General features: G+C 35.8%; 1 protein-coding gene across 2 annotated transcripts in view; it reads right to left on the bottom strand.

Moving 5' to 3' along the window:
• The window catches only part of Smp_176430.1 (putative pleckstrin homology domain containing family G), a gene marked incomplete at both ends in the record, with an annotated part of 47,668 nt that overhangs the window by 7,112 nt on the left and 20,926 nt on the right, over nucleotides 1-19,630 (bottom strand). The window contains 8 exons of one of the 2 annotated variants that reach the window (XM_018793030.1): nucleotides 527-735; nucleotides 2,839-2,996; nucleotides 4,806-4,936; nucleotides 4,982-5,479; nucleotides 7,797-8,372; nucleotides 11,410-11,776; nucleotides 13,313-13,687; nucleotides 19,243-19,440. In XM_018793030.1, coding sequence (XP_018647583.1) covers nucleotides 527-735; nucleotides 2,839-2,996; nucleotides 4,806-4,936; nucleotides 4,982-5,479; nucleotides 7,797-8,372; nucleotides 11,410-11,776; nucleotides 13,313-13,687; nucleotides 19,243-19,440 — 2,512 coding nt within the window. Of the gene's footprint in view, nucleotides 1-526; nucleotides 736-2,838; nucleotides 2,997-4,805; nucleotides 5,480-7,796; nucleotides 8,373-11,409; nucleotides 11,777-13,312; nucleotides 13,688-19,242; nucleotides 19,441-19,630 lie in introns of both variants that reach the window. The other variant, XM_018793029.1, reaches the window with a different exon arrangement.

Genomic DNA, 19,630 nt, shown 5'->3' with positions numbered 1-19,630 from the left:
TAAGAGTTAGAAGTTAGAGTTCTCGTTAAGAAATGATATCAATTACAATGCTAAAATGTTATTTAACCATATGAATGAATGAATTTTCGTGCCAAAATCCAAAACGTGCCATCTTTAACTTCATTGGTTTGTCCACAAATTACAGTCTCACAGTCTAGTCTTTATTTCCAGTCCAGTCCCTTAAATACTATCCCTGACAAAAGAGAATTTCTTTTGAGTATGCATGCACAGGAGACTGTATATTATATCCCCTTCTAATCCTGTCAGAAAGGTGATGGGAATACACATAAATTGACATTCCAAACAACTTGGCAAACAACAGAATGTTGAAGAAATTTTTCATAAACATTTGTAGATGCTGAAAATGCTTTACAAAAGTTCTGGGACAAATTTTTCCGTAACTAGGAATGAAGATCGTGCTTTACAAAACAACATGACTATACCTTGATGTTGATGGATGTCAACAAACGATATTTTATGCTGGAATCATTCAATGATATTACTGATTACAAGCAAGATTTCTTACCTTTAAGTGATTTCCCAACAGATTCCAAAGGACTGTTGTAGCTTACAAATCTAGGTGGTTTAGAAACACTGGATTTATTTAACCGACCATTTGATACAAATACATGTGATTGAGATCTTTTTGGTGAACTTAAAGGAGATCTAGAACTGATATGAATATGAGAATTTTGACGGTTCATAGTTCTATCAATTGAATCAAGATTCGAACGTCTAAAACTAATAATAACAAAAATGATATGAAATATACATTAAGTTAGAAAAGTTTCTCGTTATATTATCTCTGCTACATTCATATAAGTAGTATATACCCAGTGAAATATTACAGAAAGTTTATCCTCTTTTGAAATGATGTGTTCATCATCAATTTTGTTATATTCTAACAAATTAACACATATTTAGCTACCTAGGATCAACCCGTAATGTAAACTATAGAAAATCCAGCAATCTTTTTAAACCCTCTATACCAGTAGAAACCTTAAACATGATGAGTTAACTTGAATGCCAACTGACATATAATCGAGTTTTGTTGACTACTTGTGAACAAGATGCGGGAAAAACAAACTGAAAACATTTCTAATCGAATGATTCTCTTGAAATTAAGGCACAGTCATCATTATTGTTTGATATGTTCAGCAATTCGACAAAATGAAATTAACTTTATTATACAAGGTGCATACATGTACACAAACACTGGACTATGAAGATGGACTAAAGGTGAACTGTAAATGGACAAATAAATATAATACTGATAGTAGTTGAATAGTCTTCATCGCCTAATTTATTCTGTATATCCTGATTTTCCACATGATAATACTGTTGATCTGAACGTACGGATTTAATTACAATTTGACCTTTTTTCGTATTTTTAGATTTCAATATAATACCACTCAGCAACAGAATTATTGTGAAATCCTAAAAACAACCTCAGAAAAGCAAAAATCCCCCAAAACGCTGGGAAAAACTATCCTATTAGGATTGAATGGAAGTCTCTTCGAAACATCTAGAAGGATGAGAGACTACGCGTCACGTTACTGATTGGATAACTACCCTATTACTACCATATTTACTGTTTCTGGCTTCTGGAACTGTCGATACGACCAACGTAACGTTATTTGGCATAAATACTCACGATTTTCGGGGCATAAATGAACCTTAGAGTGAAGCGTCTGTTTTGCATTTGGCGCATTTTTTCTTGTGTTCAAGTTGCAGTATATGTGATTTAGTCTGGGTTTGTTAGAAGCGATTGAGAAATCTGATCGAGCGTTCAATTAACAAACTTATCAAAATAAAAATACGCAAACCAAGTAATGAGCCAAATCTATTGTATCAAGGTTAAATAAACTACTTAAGTGGGTAAGATAGATCTGAAAACGTTTATTAATCATACTACATAAAGTTAGGTCAGGAGTTTGAACTATAAATTCGTCTACTTGGCCTTGACGTAATCGGATAATATTTGAACAGATAAGATAATAAACTGGAAGTAAAGATAGCTAAGAAAGTGTAACCAATTACTGAACTAAATGTTTAAAGTAACTGGTCTAAACAAAAAAAGACAAAAGTATAATGTGTCTTTCGATAAACAATTCTTGATGAACGGGGATGAAACACAATCATCAGTCAGTCAGTGCTGTTAGAGGTATGAGGGCAGTTATCACTTCCCGGTTTCCCACACCGTGGAAAGGTTTTTCTAGAGGTACCTGTAAAAGGAAATTGGGTTATAAGTGGTCTAAATGACCTGAGGGCGTGACCGCAGTGCCCAAGGGACAACTGCTTGAGGTCGGTCACACACGACCTTTTTGTGGGTAGTTTTTGTGTTAGCTCCGTACTTGTTTGGACCTTACCGACGGAGACGGATATCTGTGGGATAAGGCGAGGTGTGCATTTTTAGGGTCGACCTTTTCTAACCCCACCCCTCCTTGTGGGAAGGCAGCATCGCTGTTATGCTGGTTGTCTGAACGAAACAGCTTACTGACGTTACACCTCTGTACAGTCAGCAGTACGACTTCGCCTTCGGACCTTGGGTTTGATGCTTTTAGTCTTACCGCTCTTCAACCGACCTACCTGGCATGGTAGGATCTTGAGGAACGATTGTCCCAGCCAGTATAGCTAGATTGGTTCATCGCGGTAGGCAAGCCCGACCACCACATCAAGGTAGCAGCAACGGTCGGGACACAATCATCAGTCGATATATGAAACTATTAAGCACCTACAATCTTTATTTTTCAACATAATATTTTGCATAGTGAAAAAAAAATTAACTAAAATTTAAAACTAGTCAAACTACAAAAAAATATCGATCCACTGACATACCTTCGTCCATGATCAAAATTATCGACTAGATCAACATTATTTTTGGATTCACTTGTTCGGAATCCTGATGATAGTGAATTCGACCTTGCAGCTGATACACGACTGTCCATTGTTATGGCTGGGGTATCAGTGGTGTTACTCGGCAAAACAGTTATATTCTAAACAATCAAGGAAAGAAATGAAACTATATCTTACTTATTTGATATATATATATATATATATATAAAGAATTGGAAGTACAATTCTTACTGACAGAAGAGGAATATGAGAAGAGAAAAACAGAAACAGTCTGAGTAGCAAAACGAACAAAAGGACGATCGAGCTTGTAAAGGGAGACTCAAGGGTCTTGTGCAAATGGTGTATTCGAAGTATTGTTCCAAATTTTACAAATGCTGTGTGTGATTTTGTTTAATACAATAAATTGGTTTACCCTATAACCAAGTCTTCATTCATTACAATAGAAATGAGAATCAAAATAAACATGCCCCATACGAATAAAATGGTGAGATTTTAACGAGACAGACAAAGTGAGGGAGTATAATCAAAAGAAAAAAAAGAAATAAAAAGTATGTCAATGACAACAATCTAAATAAGAGAGACAGTTCAGTTTTCTGAAAAATATAACTAAGGAGAATTCTTCCAGTTAGAGAAATTCTTACACACTTTTACGAAAAATGTAAAGGAAAATCATGGGAGAATCGTCACTGGGTTTGATTCTGACACATATCTGATAATGTGTCAAGTTACCGAGTTCAAGAGATCATTAAGATCCCAACCAGATAAACCAAGATGAAACGACAAATGACCGTTTTCTTTTATACTATGGCTTAATATCATAACCTGACTACCTGTTCAAGATGTGCAATCCCGAAATACAACTGAATAAATTTCGCATTCAGTTCCAACGTCGGCAGATAATACACGATGAGGAAGGTCCTGGAATGACATTCATGACAAGTGTCCAAGGCAGTAATACTAATTAAATTATCGCTACATACATTGCCGGATATCAGCATTACTAACATGTTGTTCATAGACAAATTTAGAATTCCTGTTTGAAGACGAGGATGATCGGACATAGCATAGAGTCACTTAACATCAGCTTGGAGACGCTATCTATTTTATTGTGTTTTGAGAATTAAAGAATTTTCTATTTTACTTCCCGTTTTATCTAACTAGCTACTTATAAACTGATTTTCATTCGATATTGTCCAATAAAGAATTTATTTGGAAAACAGTTAGAAAAGCAATAGAAACCAAAAAGATATTTGTTTATAGCTACAGAGTTAGATATTACTTGGTGACAAATAAATCAGAATTTTCAATACAAACATCAAGACAATTCTAGTGTACAGAGCTGAGACTTGGAGAGTTACCACAATCATCATTAGAAAAGGTATAGTTATATATGAACCGTTGTCTACAAAAGATGCACCTGATCTGTTGACCAGATACCATCAGCGACAACTTACTGTGGCACAGAACAAACTAACTTTCAGATGAAGAGAAAATTAGGGGGAAAAAACGCTGGGAGTGGACAGGATACATATTGAGAAAATCATCGAACTGAATCACAAAGTAAACTCTAACTTGGAATCCTGAAGGCAAAAGAAGAAGAGACAGACCAAATAACACATTGTGTTGGAAATTAGAGGTAGGCATCGAAAGAATGAATAGCACATGCCAATAATTGGAATGAAGAGCTCAGAACAAAGTTGATTTAAGAATCCTGGTCGGTGACATTTTCCCTACAAGGTGTAACAGGAGTAAGTAAGTAAGTAAGTCGTTACATCATAACAAATCTAAAAATCCTGGTGTTCTACTTCAAAAGTTAACCAGAAATTATAACTGCTGAAGATTTAGATTCATTCATTGTAGTTATTTTGAGCAGTTAATGTTATCTGGTAACACAAAACAAACAACTATCATTATATTTATCAAATAGGGAAGTGAAAAAACACACTCACTTTTGTTACTAAATTACTATTCAGTCCATTCCGATTATGTGTTACAGCGATACAACTAACTAAATGTCGTGGAGAACTAGCACCAGACGAAGAGCAATAATCATTACTTTTATCATTACCATTATTTTCTTCTACAGAAGATGTAAGATTAGTTAAAGATAATTTTAATTCAGAACCTAAGCAATTTCGATTCTTCACCATCGTTGTCGAATTGGTATCAGATAATTGTTTCATTGAATTAACATTTGTGTTTAATATTAATGGAATAGTTGAACAATGAGTTGTTTTTACATTGATAACATTAGTAGATAATATATCATCTTGATTGTGATAATGAAGTGAAGTATGGGATAATTGATTTTCACGATTAATAAATGGTAATTCTCGTAATGGACTAAATATTTCATCTAAATCTTTTGGAGATAAAGCTACCATTGCTCGTGCTTTAGCAATATACTGTTCATAAGTTCGACCGAATGTAATTACATCATAATATGATGTATTTGGACAGTCAATGTAAACGGAAGTTGTACGATTGTGATTATGTGCAGATTTATTAGATAACAATATTGATGATGGCCGTTGACAAGGCGGAAAATTAGGTGATGAAGAATAATGCAATAAATGTTGTGAAGAAGGAGATGATGAAGTAGGAGTAGAAAATTTGAAGTTATCTGATTTATTGGGAAATGAAAAAAAAGTAAGAAAAATGTTGGTTTTTATCGATTTGTCATGCAACGTTATTGTCAAATATTCTATTAGTCATTTCAATATATTTTAGGTTAGCCAGTCAGTCACAACGTAGAACTTCGTACGTACGTACATCAGTTCAAGTTGCCATACCACATTAGCACAGAGATACAGTTGTCGATTCAAATCCCATAGTGGTAGAAGTAGTAAGAGTATAAGCAAAATGAGTACCATGTCTGTGGTCAAGAGAGCTGAGCTGATAAATCAAAAATATGAATTTCGCTAAGGAGATGAGAATTAGAGAGTGCTCACGTGAAGAAAATGTTAAACACAAAGAGTGGATACACATTCGCCATTGCAAACGATTTTGAGCCATATCATTCAAGGTCTCTAACCATCGATTGCTGTCATCTCGCGAATTCCAACCTGGTAGTCTACACCTACCAGCATGGCTCAGTCTAATTGTCAGTGAATTCATGGATTTATGCCACGTTTTGGTCTGGCCACCCCTAACTTCTTTCAAACCTACTCCTACACCATAAACCATTGCACGTCGGGGCAGTCGGTGGTTGGGCATACGTAACACATGTCCCAACCATCTCAACTGATCAAGTTTCACTACTTCATCAATCGACTTGCAACCCTTACCTGGTACCTGTTTCCTAACAACTGCATTACTTACCCGGTGGTCCCAGGATATACGAGCAATGCGTCAAAGACACCTATGATCGAATACTAGTAGCCTACGAATATCCTCTACTCTTATCGGCCATGTTTCACTGTCGTAAAGTAGGACGGAACGAACTGCTGCACAGTAAACCCATCCTTTGGTTAGTAGACAGATATCTCGCCTACTCCATAAATGATGCAAGTTGACGAAAGCTAGACAAACCTTCTGTATCCGTGCTGAGATTTCGTCACACACCAGACCACAAGGGCTGATGAGACTCCCAAGATAAATGAAGCGGTCAACACGCTCATCTACTTCACTCCCTATCAATAGTTCAGGTGCCAATGCAACCCAATCCTGAAGTAACATTTTGCACTTCAAGGGGGAGAATCGCATCCATTTTAGGTTAGTAAAACTGAAATATGAAGAATAAACTGAAAAGTTACTAGATTGTGAATTATCTGTGACTAAACTGAGGTATTTTGGGTCATCTGTAATAGGGTTAAGATCAAACTAATCACTGGAGATAGTTGAGGTTTTTAAAAGGGAAGGTAATTTTCACAATAATTCTATACAAAAAAGGTTAGTTTAGGAAAATTCCTACTTCATTTTGTTTGGGGTAAACTAATTTAGCAAGATCACTTTATAAAAACAAAAATGGAGTATTTTAAAAATCTTTAAAAGGAAAATGCTCGGTGGATGAAAGCTAAGGGTGACCAAACATAGACTTGGTACTATTACATGAAGTTATTGACAATTGGACTGAATTATGTTAATAGGTGTAGATTGTCTGTTTGGGATTCGCGTGATTATCGTAACCAATCATCAGATATTTCGGGTGACAGAGTTCAGAGTTGTTCACAACGAAGCACGTGCATTCACTCTGTCTTTCTTTAGAACCTGAAATTTTATAGTGAAGTAACATTGTTTATACTGTAACTTTTATTAAAGGACTTCGTTAACTAAGTTTACTTGATAATTAATACAATTACTTTGATCAACGGAATTTGATTGGTACTAAAGAATAAACAAACATGATATCAGTAATCACTACACATTAGCCAATCAATGTAAGTATTTTATTTAACTGATGTGACTTTGTGAACTTTCTAAACATGACTGATCAATTTAGGTAAGCATTGGTAGTGGCTCGTGTATCTGATGTACTTACATGCATGTTGATGTTCACACCAGGACTTGAACCCAGTGTCTTGTACATCATCTACATAGCTACGGAGTCTAGGTAGCCATTAGTTTATACAATGGGGTCGAGTCCAACCACTTATTTGCGCCTGAATCATTTCAACGTTAATGTGGATAGTATGTTGGGTTGTTGGAGCGAAAAATAACCGGTTTGAGTCCCGATGAGAATATCAACACTAATGTGGTAGGTACATCCAGCTGACGAGTTCCACACAAAACGAGAGATGTATCCTGAAACATACTGATAGCCACTATCCATCTTTCCTTAAGTATTTGTACCAAGTGAATCTGCTCAGTATGTAAATACGCTAACAGAGGTTAATCAAAATTCAGACCTTGATACTAATAGCGGAAACATTCAAATAAATACCAATAAATAGTGAATGATCAATGATTGAAAATCTTTTAGTAAATATAGTTATATTTACCTGAATTATTTACACAACAATTTGAAGGATTTGTATTTAAATTAGATAGTGAAGATACTGAGTATTTCTTATTATCATTAACAGTACACGTTGGCACAGTGACAGGTGATGAAAGACCAAATTTCTCTTCATTAATTTCTACAGCAATACACCGGAAGTCTGCATCATTATTCGCTTTGGTTGTTACTATTGAACCAGATAAATCAACATCCTCTGTATCCAATTTACAATTATCCTGATGATAATTATGAAGATTACCGTTTTCCAAAGAATCTGACTGACCATTTACAAAAGTTGCTTTAACTGGTGAATGCTGATGTTTAGCCCATATTTCCTCCCAGGCTTCGTGTAGTAATGAATCAAGATGCCTATCAGTTGAATTATTACTATCATCATCAGAGGGTAAGAATTTATCACCGATGACGTTTTTCTTGCCATTCAATACACAACCATTTGCAGATAAAGGTATTCTGCATTCATTGATATTATTATTATTCAAAGATAGATTAGGTGTGTGAATTGGATTTGAATAAATTGAATGTTTGTTTGTTTGTCGATTTAAAAAGCTTCGAAGACCTGATGATAATGATGTAAAAGAGTTTGAATATGTATTTTTTCTTAAGTCAAATGAATGAAGAAGTTAACGACATCAACTGTTGATATGACAGAATCAGTACAGCAATATGATATTGTGAGTAAGTACGTTAAATACAACTCAATCAAACTATACCAATTCATTGATCTGACTGTAGGAAAATTACATAAAAAGATAGTGTATTCATGTGTCATTTTGATTTATTTCGAGCATCAAATAAATCCATATCTGTTACGTTCTTGTGGCCGACTAAGTATATCAGGCTATACGACTGTCAATTAGAGACACCGAGTTATATGATCAGACTAATGACGCATAACCTGTACGAGCAGCCTAGAGTTCTTATTGGTCCACCGAGACAACAGCTTCTCTTCTAACCTAGCCGATTCAGACCAGAACGCCAATATCAGCCTCCGGGACACGAATAATATATTTTAGACATACTGAGCTTTTACACAAACAAACCAAACCTCATCACACCATGAAATAGAAGGTAACATTTGTACAAGATCAAACCCAAAGTGGTTGTAGTTGTGAGAGACTCTTACTAATAAATTGGGAATATCTCAAGAATAGTAAATCACATGATAATGGTCAATAGGTCAAATAAAAGCTTATAATGAAAGGAATATGAATATAAATATATTATAGTCACTTAATAGTCATACAATAAGAATAGTCGTGTAATATTAGTCCAGAAGTAATTCCTAACGGTTCCCATTCATTTATTCTCGTCCGGATATAACAGTATCACTAGTTTTTGGTTTTTACTAGGCGTCATTAGAGTCAGGTTCTCAGTTTTTAAGCACAAATCAGGTAAGTATTCTTCAGTCATATCAGTGTAGCATATGACAACTGCTACCATTACTACTGCAACTATCGATATACGAGAATCGATACATCACCCGCAGTTATTACACTACACATCAATAGGGCAGATAGTCATAATCGATGAGTTTTTAATGACCCAAGTCGCTGTATTTCATATCAACGATAGTTAAAAACTAAACATATAGATTATATAGCCGAAATTGTTATACAAAACCTCCTATTAGCATGTGTACATCCTGTGCGGATCGCCTCGATACTGGCATCAAGTAACAAGCATTATGGGCAGAGATGGATGGTGGCTAACAGTGGAATCCAGGATGCGTATTTCGTCCTACTAGCCACCATTCATCTCTTGCTTATAGACAAGTATAAAACATACAAAATACACAGAATACTTGTCCAGTGTTTCGACTACGTTTTACAGTCAGAATTGAGTTGAAGAGGCTCGGTGCAATCAGGTTATAAGACATCGTTAGGCGATACAAAACTAGTTACTTGTCAGAGTAAAGGTGTTCCTACCAAGCAATGAATAGTGTTCTACCAACAAACAATAAATCAACCCAACAAACTCGAACAATAGCAAACAGAATTCATCAATCAACGTGGCACCTGAAATAATATCAGATTAAGTTAAACAAAATAACCCCTTTAACGAATGACCACACACATTAAATAAACTAAAAATGGTAAGTACAGTGAATAATAACAACAATCTCCTCTATAACAAGCAACTTAAAATACACAAGAACGAGTGTCGAAAACAGAAACTTCACATTTGAGGTAATGAAAAATTTCCTGTCGTTTGGAATGTGTGACATGGAGAGATTTTTTACTCTCCCTCCCACATATACAGATACCAGTTCTGAACAGCCTTCTTTTACACCCCAGCACTGTCATAAACTGGCTGTCCCTCAGCTTTTCCAATCAGTCCCAGCGTCGGCGAATAGTGCTAGACATGGAATTCAGTGGGGAAACATTCCTAGAATATGTCCAAACCACTGAAGTTGGTGTTTCAAGATGGTCATACCGATTGAATTATCCTCACTGTGAATGAACTGTAGGAAGAGTAATATAACTGTAAAGTACTGTGACCGATTAGGTATTAGTCTAAATTATCTGCCCATTACGCGACGGATTTGAGATTATCTTGGTACAACTGAACTCCACAGCGGACTAAATAGAGCGGAAACTGGCACATCTTACCTCAACAATAATCCACATTCATAAAGGCAAACAAGAAGTAGGCAAGGTTGTAGGATACCTTGATATTCAAGCAATGCAACTTCGTATATATGGTAACGAAAACATGACGCTGAACTTTATGAAAAATTAGCAAAGTAATAGTAGTAACAACCAATCAGAAAACACCAAATTTCATGTGAAAATTTGAATGATAAAGATTGAACCTGAGTATTACTATCATGAGAAGGAATTGGACATTTCATTAAGAACACAATTTTGCTTACAAATGAGTATCAATGTAAGAGAAAATCCAGATAGTAAGTCTCGTCTGTGAATAAAATACGTTACCGTTTTCTGGTGATGGCTACTAACATAGTATGATTGTTATAAATGAGAATAGAGACTAAATAAGTTATTAAGAAGCAATGTTCGCAATTCGAACATTTTGTGAAATAAACATAGCACAACTTTTCAAAAGAGAATAACGGTGGCTAGCAGTGGAATCCAAGATGTGAGTTTCTTCTTATTTGGGACTTATCAGCTGAATATATCTGCATTCAAGATTTGGTGTTTAATGCGAGACTTGGACCCAGTACCGTTCGCCTCCTTTGTTACCACTGACCTGTGCAATGAAGTGAACTTTTTATTCATTTATATCGTTTATTTGAATCTCGCTATTGTTATTTATGAATGAAGTTGATCAGTCTTTTTCCCGAAGTGAACATCAACTCTTGAATGCAGGTACATCCAGCTAACGATTCCCAAAAAGGACGAAACATGCGTCCTGGATTCCACTGTTAGACACTCATCTATCTCTGCTTACAATGCTTGTGACTTAATTGGTGATATCTAGGTAATCTGCAAAGAATGCACTAATGCCAATCAGAGATTGATCAATTGCAATCTTAAAAAACAAATGAAAAATCTAAACAGCCAATAAAAATGAATCATAGTACATTTATTAGCATTTACTTTTTCAAAAACAAAACAAAGAAAACCACTCACCTGGAAGAGCTGTATCACTCTTACGATGTACTCGATCATTTGAACAGTTTTGATTTAAGCAGTCATCTTCAAAATGATTTGTTCCAACTTGTTGTAAATTACATAAACTCATAGGTAGATCAGATATATCTTTAATAGGTGGACCATAAGTTAAATCCGCCATATTAAGTACAATTTGTTTTGCTCTTTCTGGAATAGCTGCATCATAATTTTCTAATATTAAACGTTTTATTTCACGACACCATAAACGTTTAATTTCTAAATTGATTGCTTGTAAAGTACGTTGTGCTTTAGGATTATCAAATGGTAATATATGAAATGCTAATGGATCTTTATCGATACATTCAACTAGCATTAAATTAGTACACTAAGAAAAATCAAAGAGAGAAAAATTATTGTAAACAGAAATTGTAATTATGAATTAATTAATTAGGTTGAAGATAATCAACTGATGAATGTGGTTGACTAATTGACTGAGTATTTTAATAACCTTAATCCGACGAATTCAACCCATCCCACCTAACATTGCCTAACGCTAACCTAGGTTATCGCTTGGAATCCAAGGCAGATAGTTTGAAACTATAAACACGACACTGCCCAGAGGTCAATGACTTCATGGATCGATTACATCTAAGTTCGACTTCTAGTTTTCAACTTACTTCCCCTACACCAGCCAACACAGCACATTGAGGCTAGGGCAGTTGGTTAAGCATACATAATACAGGTACCGAACACCTCAGTTGATGAAGATTCGCTACTCACTTCAAGTGAATTAAAATACAAGTTACTAAATATATATGAGCGGCCTCCTTGAATATCTGGCTACCTAATCCTGCCATATAGACATTTCAACAAGTTATCTATTTCATTTGTTTGTTTCAACAGATCATTATGTCAATTAATTGCATAGCCTATTTAGGTGAGCTTGTGAAAAGTTCACGACCTTTCGCTGTACAAGTTAGGAAAGAGCACAATCAGTGACATTATGGTTGCTAGTAATATACATCGAAAAGAATGGACATTATTCAGATGTCGATTCTTGAATTGCTAACATCTATTTGCCGATCACTCAATATTTATCGAATGGAATTATATAAAATAATAATAATAAATATATTATTACTTCGACTACAAACACTAATTTAACACTATATTCGGACTGGTCTTTTGAGCGATATTGATTGAGACACTTGTTTTCTGAAAAATTATCACGTCCACAATATAAGTTGCACAGTAGTACAACCGAAGATATAGAGGTTGGGGTACAAAGGACTCCCAACTGAACTGAGATGTGATGGTGGTATTCCCTAAGTTTCTGTCTTTCAACAAACAGAATGAATTCGAAAGAGTAGACTTCAAATACACCATACTCTAATATCTTAAGAATATTTCTGATGTAAGAAATAACAGGTTGGAAAGTATTCAGCTGATATCTCAAAAGCAAAAACAAATAAGTTAGAAAGAGCTTGTTCTATGATCAAACTACCAGGTCAATGGGATCACTAGAATTTTTCTAGGTACATTTGATGGAGACATCGGTCTTACTAAACAACACGAAGTAATTATGAACGATATACATAGCAATTTAACTATTTCATAGTAAATTGTGTATGTCGAAAGATCCTTATCTCTTCGATACACTACTGTCATCAATTAACTGACGCAATCAACATCTGGTACGTTTTTTTATTATCTAATACAGTATTCTCATGTAAAACAACGACAGAGTTTTGTTTAAGTTTCAAACGGTATTCATTTTCTGTCTCAACTTTCGAAAAATAAACCCTGCAAGAAATAGACATTTATTCTAATTTATATCTTTTAAGAGCTTGACTGAACTAGATCCAGGGATTTTTCGAATAAAAAATTGGGTAATAAGCCAATGTCTATTTCATAAACTCACACTAATCACTTCACGTATTTCGATCGATCTAACATTTGAAATCATGTGACTAGAATTTCCCGATACTCTATCTGATCCACCGCGTGATTTCATTGTTTTAGTTGTCATTACATTAGCTGTATTGCTCCAATAATCATTGATAGTTAAGGACTGGGAAGCTGACAAACTGATACCGGATGAAGATGTAGGTGGTGTATATTTGCATAGGATAAGTGCACACTGAAATAAGAGAACAAGACGTAGGTCTTTTTTACCCGATATACGGAAAAGATCATGTAATACAAGATCACCCCAATCATCTACATCTAATCGAGTAATCCGAAGTTGATCTAATAATTCACGATAACGTTTACGTTCATTGATATGATCTGCGACCTATACAAAGACAATAACAAAAGGGGAGCAATAAAACACATACGATACTTTATCTATTTGTATTCCATTATTATTACTATTAAAAAAATGCTAAACAGATTAACATTGTGATATAAATTGTATAATACTGAAACCACAAATCGATCTAGCCAATGAAAACCAGGGAGCATCTGTCAGTCGAATAGGGGACTGTTTAGCAAAGTACATCCATGACCTCTTGAGAGATTGACTTCATAAGCTTCAATATAGCACGAAGGGCCTAAGCTGATCCCAAAAGTTCTGTGTTCAAACCGTAGTGGCGTTGTGGATGCTCACTGCTGAAAGGTCCTGATATAGTGAGCGAATCAGAAGCCAAATAAGGTCGCTTGAGAACAACCAGAAATGACCTGAAGGACACTGCATATCATTGGCTAATAAATGGATTCATTTTCTAAGGGATATATATATATATATATGCATGCACATTTTTCGGTAGCTTAATAGACCCGTTCCATTGTTGTCTTCTCTCTCAAGTGTCACCATGGCCAACGATTTTAGTGCGCGAGATACTGTGCCAGGTTCACTGATACCTCGCTCCAAACAACACTTTGGAGCCTTCAACGTACGTACTATAAATCAAGTCGACCAGCAGATCTCTTTGGCTTAGACCCTAGAATCTCGTACCATTGATGTTCACTGTGTCTTTGAAACACGCATTCAGGATCGTAATGTGATCATCCACTTGACCTCACCTAGCCAAAAAAGGGAGCCGACGAGATACCCCCTCCGTTTATCTGGCAACCCGAAGAAAAACTCTCCCGGACTGATGGGTGCAGGCATAACACTGAGTATGAGGACAAAACAAGCACTTTTAGAATATATCCCTGTTAACAGTCGCTTAGGTGCTGTTCGACTAAAAGGGACAGTAAGAATTCGAAAAAATAAGGACATGCCCCTTTGCTCTTTTGTTGTCTATGTTTATGGTCTCGCTGACTGTAGCTCGGACGAAATTAAAGATGAATTTTATAGGAAGCTGTCCGATCTCTTTCAAAAATCTAAACTCTCTGTTGTAGTAATAGTAGCAGGTGATTTTATTGCTCAAGTAGACAAATTAAAGTAAACCGAAAGACACTCAAGGGGATCTTAAGGAGTTCCGGCCCACTTACTTACGCTCGTTACTCATTGTGGAGGAGCATAGACCGACAAGTCTATCCAGTATCTGTTTAATTTCATCATGGACCTTCTGCTGAAAATGACGTTCACATCGACTGGATTTTCGGGCATTCATTTCCTACCGCGAGGTCCACTTATCGACATAGAATTCGCAGATGATATAGTACTGTTTGGCGAAGACGCTGATGAAATGCAGTCTTTTGGTAGCACTGAGCAACAATGTAAGGATGTTTGGGATGCGTTTCTCCCCCTCTAAAAGTAAAGTATTGCTTCAGGACTGGCCCGCGTCAACACCTGAACTAAGAAAAAGGAGTGAAGTGGTCGAACACGTCGACACCTTTACTTATCTTGAAAGTCTGACCATCCCTAATGGGTTGGTATCTGATTAAATCTTTGCACAGATTCAAAAAGCTCGTTTGACTCTGGCCAACTTACGTCACTTCTGTAGAAGGCGAGATATCCGTCTATCAATTAATAAAGAACGAGTATACTGTGCAGCAGTTCGTTCTGTTCCACTTCACGGCTGCGAAACGTGGCCATTAAGAGTAGAAGATACTCGTAATTTACTAGTATTTGACCACAGATGTCTTAGAAATATTTCCAGCATCTGTTGGGATCATCGGGTACGTAATAGTGAGGTTAGACACAGGGTATCAGGGAATGATGGTAAATCAGTTGATGAGGTCATGAATCTTCATCGACTGAGATGGTTTGGCCACGTGTTACGTATTCCTGAACACCGATTACCACGGCGTACAATGCTGACTAGTGTTAGAGATGGTTGGAAGAAAGTTAAGGGCGGCCAAACTGAAACGTGGCATCAATCCATAAAGTCATTAACTTCTGATCTGAGCCATGTTGGTAAATGCAGAATACCTGGTTGAGGCCCATGCGACTATCGTAACCAATGGTTGGAGACTCTGGGTGACATGGCTCAGAATCGATCACAATAACGTAGGTGTACACACTCTTTGTATTCCCTTAAACTGTGAGATTAAAATTACTTTATACCTTTATTTTTACGAACTAATTCTTTCTTCCTGTATTATATCCTTATACACAATCTTTCTTTTATATATTACTACCACTGAAGTAACTGCTACTATGAATTTCGTGTTCATCTTGCATATATGTGCCTGGTCCTACGTTGTAGATAACTGACTGAGTCAGTTTGGAAGAGAGGGGTTAACGCAAAGCGCGTTTTGTATTAATATCAGATCTTGGGCATCGCCCACAATAACATATCCCATACTAGTTCGACGTCGATGTTCATTACTTTCTTGTTTTTAATGGTTGCCTTATGTAGATCATTTCGTTAACGTAATGGTACTCAACAATCTTCACAAAACCTCCATACACTTGTGATTTCACGGTTTTATAAAAAGTGAAACTAGTAAGCAACGATATTTTTGCTGACCTATTCTTGTTATTTCATTCTTTCTTGTTCTACAAATAGTCTAATATAATTTACAAGAATAGAAATGAAAAATGCTATTTCTCAAGTAATCCTGGCTGAATAATAATAATAATAATTTAGATACTGCTTACACAGCAAACAATAAATTGTAACACCATTTAATGGTGGCGGTGATGAGTTAATGCTTAAATGTTGTATTTCAACAATTTTGGAAAAATGGAGGCGCCAAAATAATGAATAGGTGAGAGTGGGGATTAATTATACACATTAAAAGGAGACTATGTACTATAAAATTAAAGCAGATTATTTATTGTCCAGTTGTTAGTCTGAATAAAAATCGATCATACGCACCTGAAACCATCTACCAGTTACATATGTATAAACATTACATATGCACGAATACAAAAGTAAGAATACGTAACATTGAAAAGTTGATGCGTCAATATATAAATTATCTAGGTTAACGATAAGTGTTAGTAAGACATAGATTGGATTAAAGTAAGTCCCATCCAGGATTGTGTCGGAACACATTAATTGATTCATTCTTAGTCGATTAGCGTTAGTAGACTCTTGAACCTTCTTGTGTAAAATCATAAATATACGAAAGCTTTTCCTTTTATGACTCACTTCCAACTAAGTTTGTCTGAAATATTTTGAGGACTAGTCGAATGAGGCAATGTACAAAGAATACTAAGCAATAAGGGGGTATTTGTGGTCAGATAACATAAGACTTAACAATCAAGTAACACAGTATAAAGCGTGTTAATGGTCAGAATAGTGATGGAGATTGCATTCATTTGTTTCAACTTGATAAGTCTTGTTAATTGAATGTTATACTCAGTTCCCAAGCTATTCTCATAACCTCCAAGGTAAATCTACACAGCGACTTGAACACGAGAGAAAAGGCACAAAATATGCGAAAAGCACTTTACTCCAAAGGTTCATTTATGTACAGAAAATATAAGGTTTTTATAGTATTTTAGAAGTCCTTGGGTTTTCCTGAAAACTTTGGAATGCTACTATACATAGTAGCAATGAAGATATCAGCCAATCAGAAACTACATGTGACTTTTCACTTTCGTGATGTTTCTAGCAAAACTTCTAGTCAAACGCCGATTGGACAAAATGCCTCTTAATGTTTTCTGAGGCTTTCTTGTTTATTGCGAGAAATTTTCAGGATCGTCCCAACACAACTACAGAGACTCTAGTCAAATAAATGGTTTATTTAGTTTAGTTTCATTTGTATTCTCCTACAAAACGTCACCATTTAAATTAACTTTACTCGCTATTCGGTATGCGAACAACATAACCGTGATTGTTATCAGTAAAATACATCTACGATTAGTTTGAGTATACAGCCCTGATAGGGTTGAAGGTGGGGACAGTTCTTTTTCTCTCTAGAAATCCTCTCATGTGTCTATGTGTGTATAGCCACGGCCAGGAAAGTCCTGTTAGTAGAGAGGGTTCGGTTACGAAATTGAGAGAACGAAAAGTGAGTGTCCAACACTTAGACCGGGTTAGTAGATGCTCATCGCGCACCTAAGGGAGTTAGGAAATCCTGATTCCAAACCAATGGTGTACCTGACCTCCAGGATCTTGAGGGAACAAATGGGGTACATGAACCTACTGTTGGTCGCCGACTTCCATAGGGCCCTATCCCCTAGTGTTCGTTCACCTAAGTGAGGATTGGATCTTTAGGTCAAACGCTCAGGGAGTGTCACCCTAAGAAAACTACTTGCTTCGGTTTGGGTGACCAGACAATATCCTAGCCCATACACAAATCCAATGACTATTATGCCACATACATATTTGGTTGCCCCTTCGTAACGTTTGTGTTTAAATAAATTAATTTTTAAAATATCTAGAGTCAAATTGAAGCATATGATCAGAAAGTGTATAATGACAAAAACAGGAAGCAGACAGAAACTTCATGTTCATCTAATCTTTTTAATGCTCAATGAATTATTTTGACCAATTTGAAATGTGGCCACCAGTCTAAGTGACTCGACATTGTATAGACAACGTTGAGATGTTCAGTAGTTGAAGGTAGACGATAATAAACCCTGAACCTAGGTTTCATAATATACGGAATTTCTCCGTAAGATATACCTGTCTACATTAGAAAAAAAGCTCACAAATATCTTGGGAAAATATGTGAATTGTCATTCATTAATTAATAATTAATTCCGTTTACAATTAAGGCGTTCAAAATCCTTCTACCCACTTTACTTCAGTAGTCTAAAATAGAAAGTTTATAGCCAATACAGTGGGCTAATGAGACATCGGCCAAAATAAGGCTTCCTTCTCCAAAGAAGAAGACTAAGATAATAAATGCTTCCTTCTTAGTTTTCTCACCCAAGTACCTAGTTGGGCTTGCGAATATGAAATACATTTATCAGTACTAAAGTCGGACACCGCAAAACATAGAAATGACTCAATTATGTGAAACTGTACAGTGATAAGTAGAGTCATTTTAAAACAAAAATAAGTGATATAAAAGACCATTTAGAAATGATGAAATGTATTACATACAATTTATATCTGGTGGCGGGGGTGTTGTTTACGAAATCGAGAGGACAAAAAGCGAATGTCAGGCGCTATAACCAGGTTGGTGGACACGGAAAGTCCATCTAGGGGAGTTAGAAAACCCTGATTCCAAACCAATGGTGTACATGGACTGACTCCAGTATCCTGAAGGAACGAATGGCGTACGAATCAATGGTTGGTCACTGGCTTCCATGGGACTGCATCTCTTCACGATGCTCCACTGCCTTGTGGATCAGATCTTTCGGCCAAAGGCTCCGGGTGTGGTCGCCTAAGAAAACCACCTGCTTCGGTTTGGGCACGTGGGCATTATCACCGCCCTCACACAAATCAAATGAGATTTGTGCGGCGCATATGTATCTGGTGCTTCCTTGTACCAATATTTATGTGTTTAAATTAATAAAAAATAAATAAATATATCTAGTGAAATTATACCACTCACTTGAACCATACATTCTAATGCTTGTCTTAATGTACAAATAGAATGATTGAAAAACTCCAACAATACATCATTATTATGATTAGTATTGCATTCTGAAGGATCTACAGTATTACTACTAATCGATAAATCTCTACCTGGTAATGATGATTTCCAATTTAATAGTTCTGTTGTTATTTGACTTAAATGTTTGACACATTCCTAATTGTGATAAGAAAATAGAAAGTGGAAAAAAAAACAAAAATAATGTAACTAGGTAAATAAAGGACAGAATGACAAAAAATATTATCACAGTACTTTTCCTCTTCATGAAAAATTTCTATATCAATAGTGCTACGGAAAAAATAAATAAATAACCAGATAAATACTGGTCTATGAATGATGAACAAGG

Source organism: Schistosoma mansoni, chromosome 1, assembly GCF_000237925.1.
Source record: "Schistosoma mansoni strain Puerto Rico chromosome 1, complete genome".
NCBI classification, from domain to species: Eukaryota; Metazoa; Platyhelminthes; class Trematoda; order Strigeidida; family Schistosomatidae; genus Schistosoma; species Schistosoma mansoni.
Note: the sequence above shows the minus strand (reverse complement) of the source record. Positions and strands in the feature narration are given on the sequence as shown.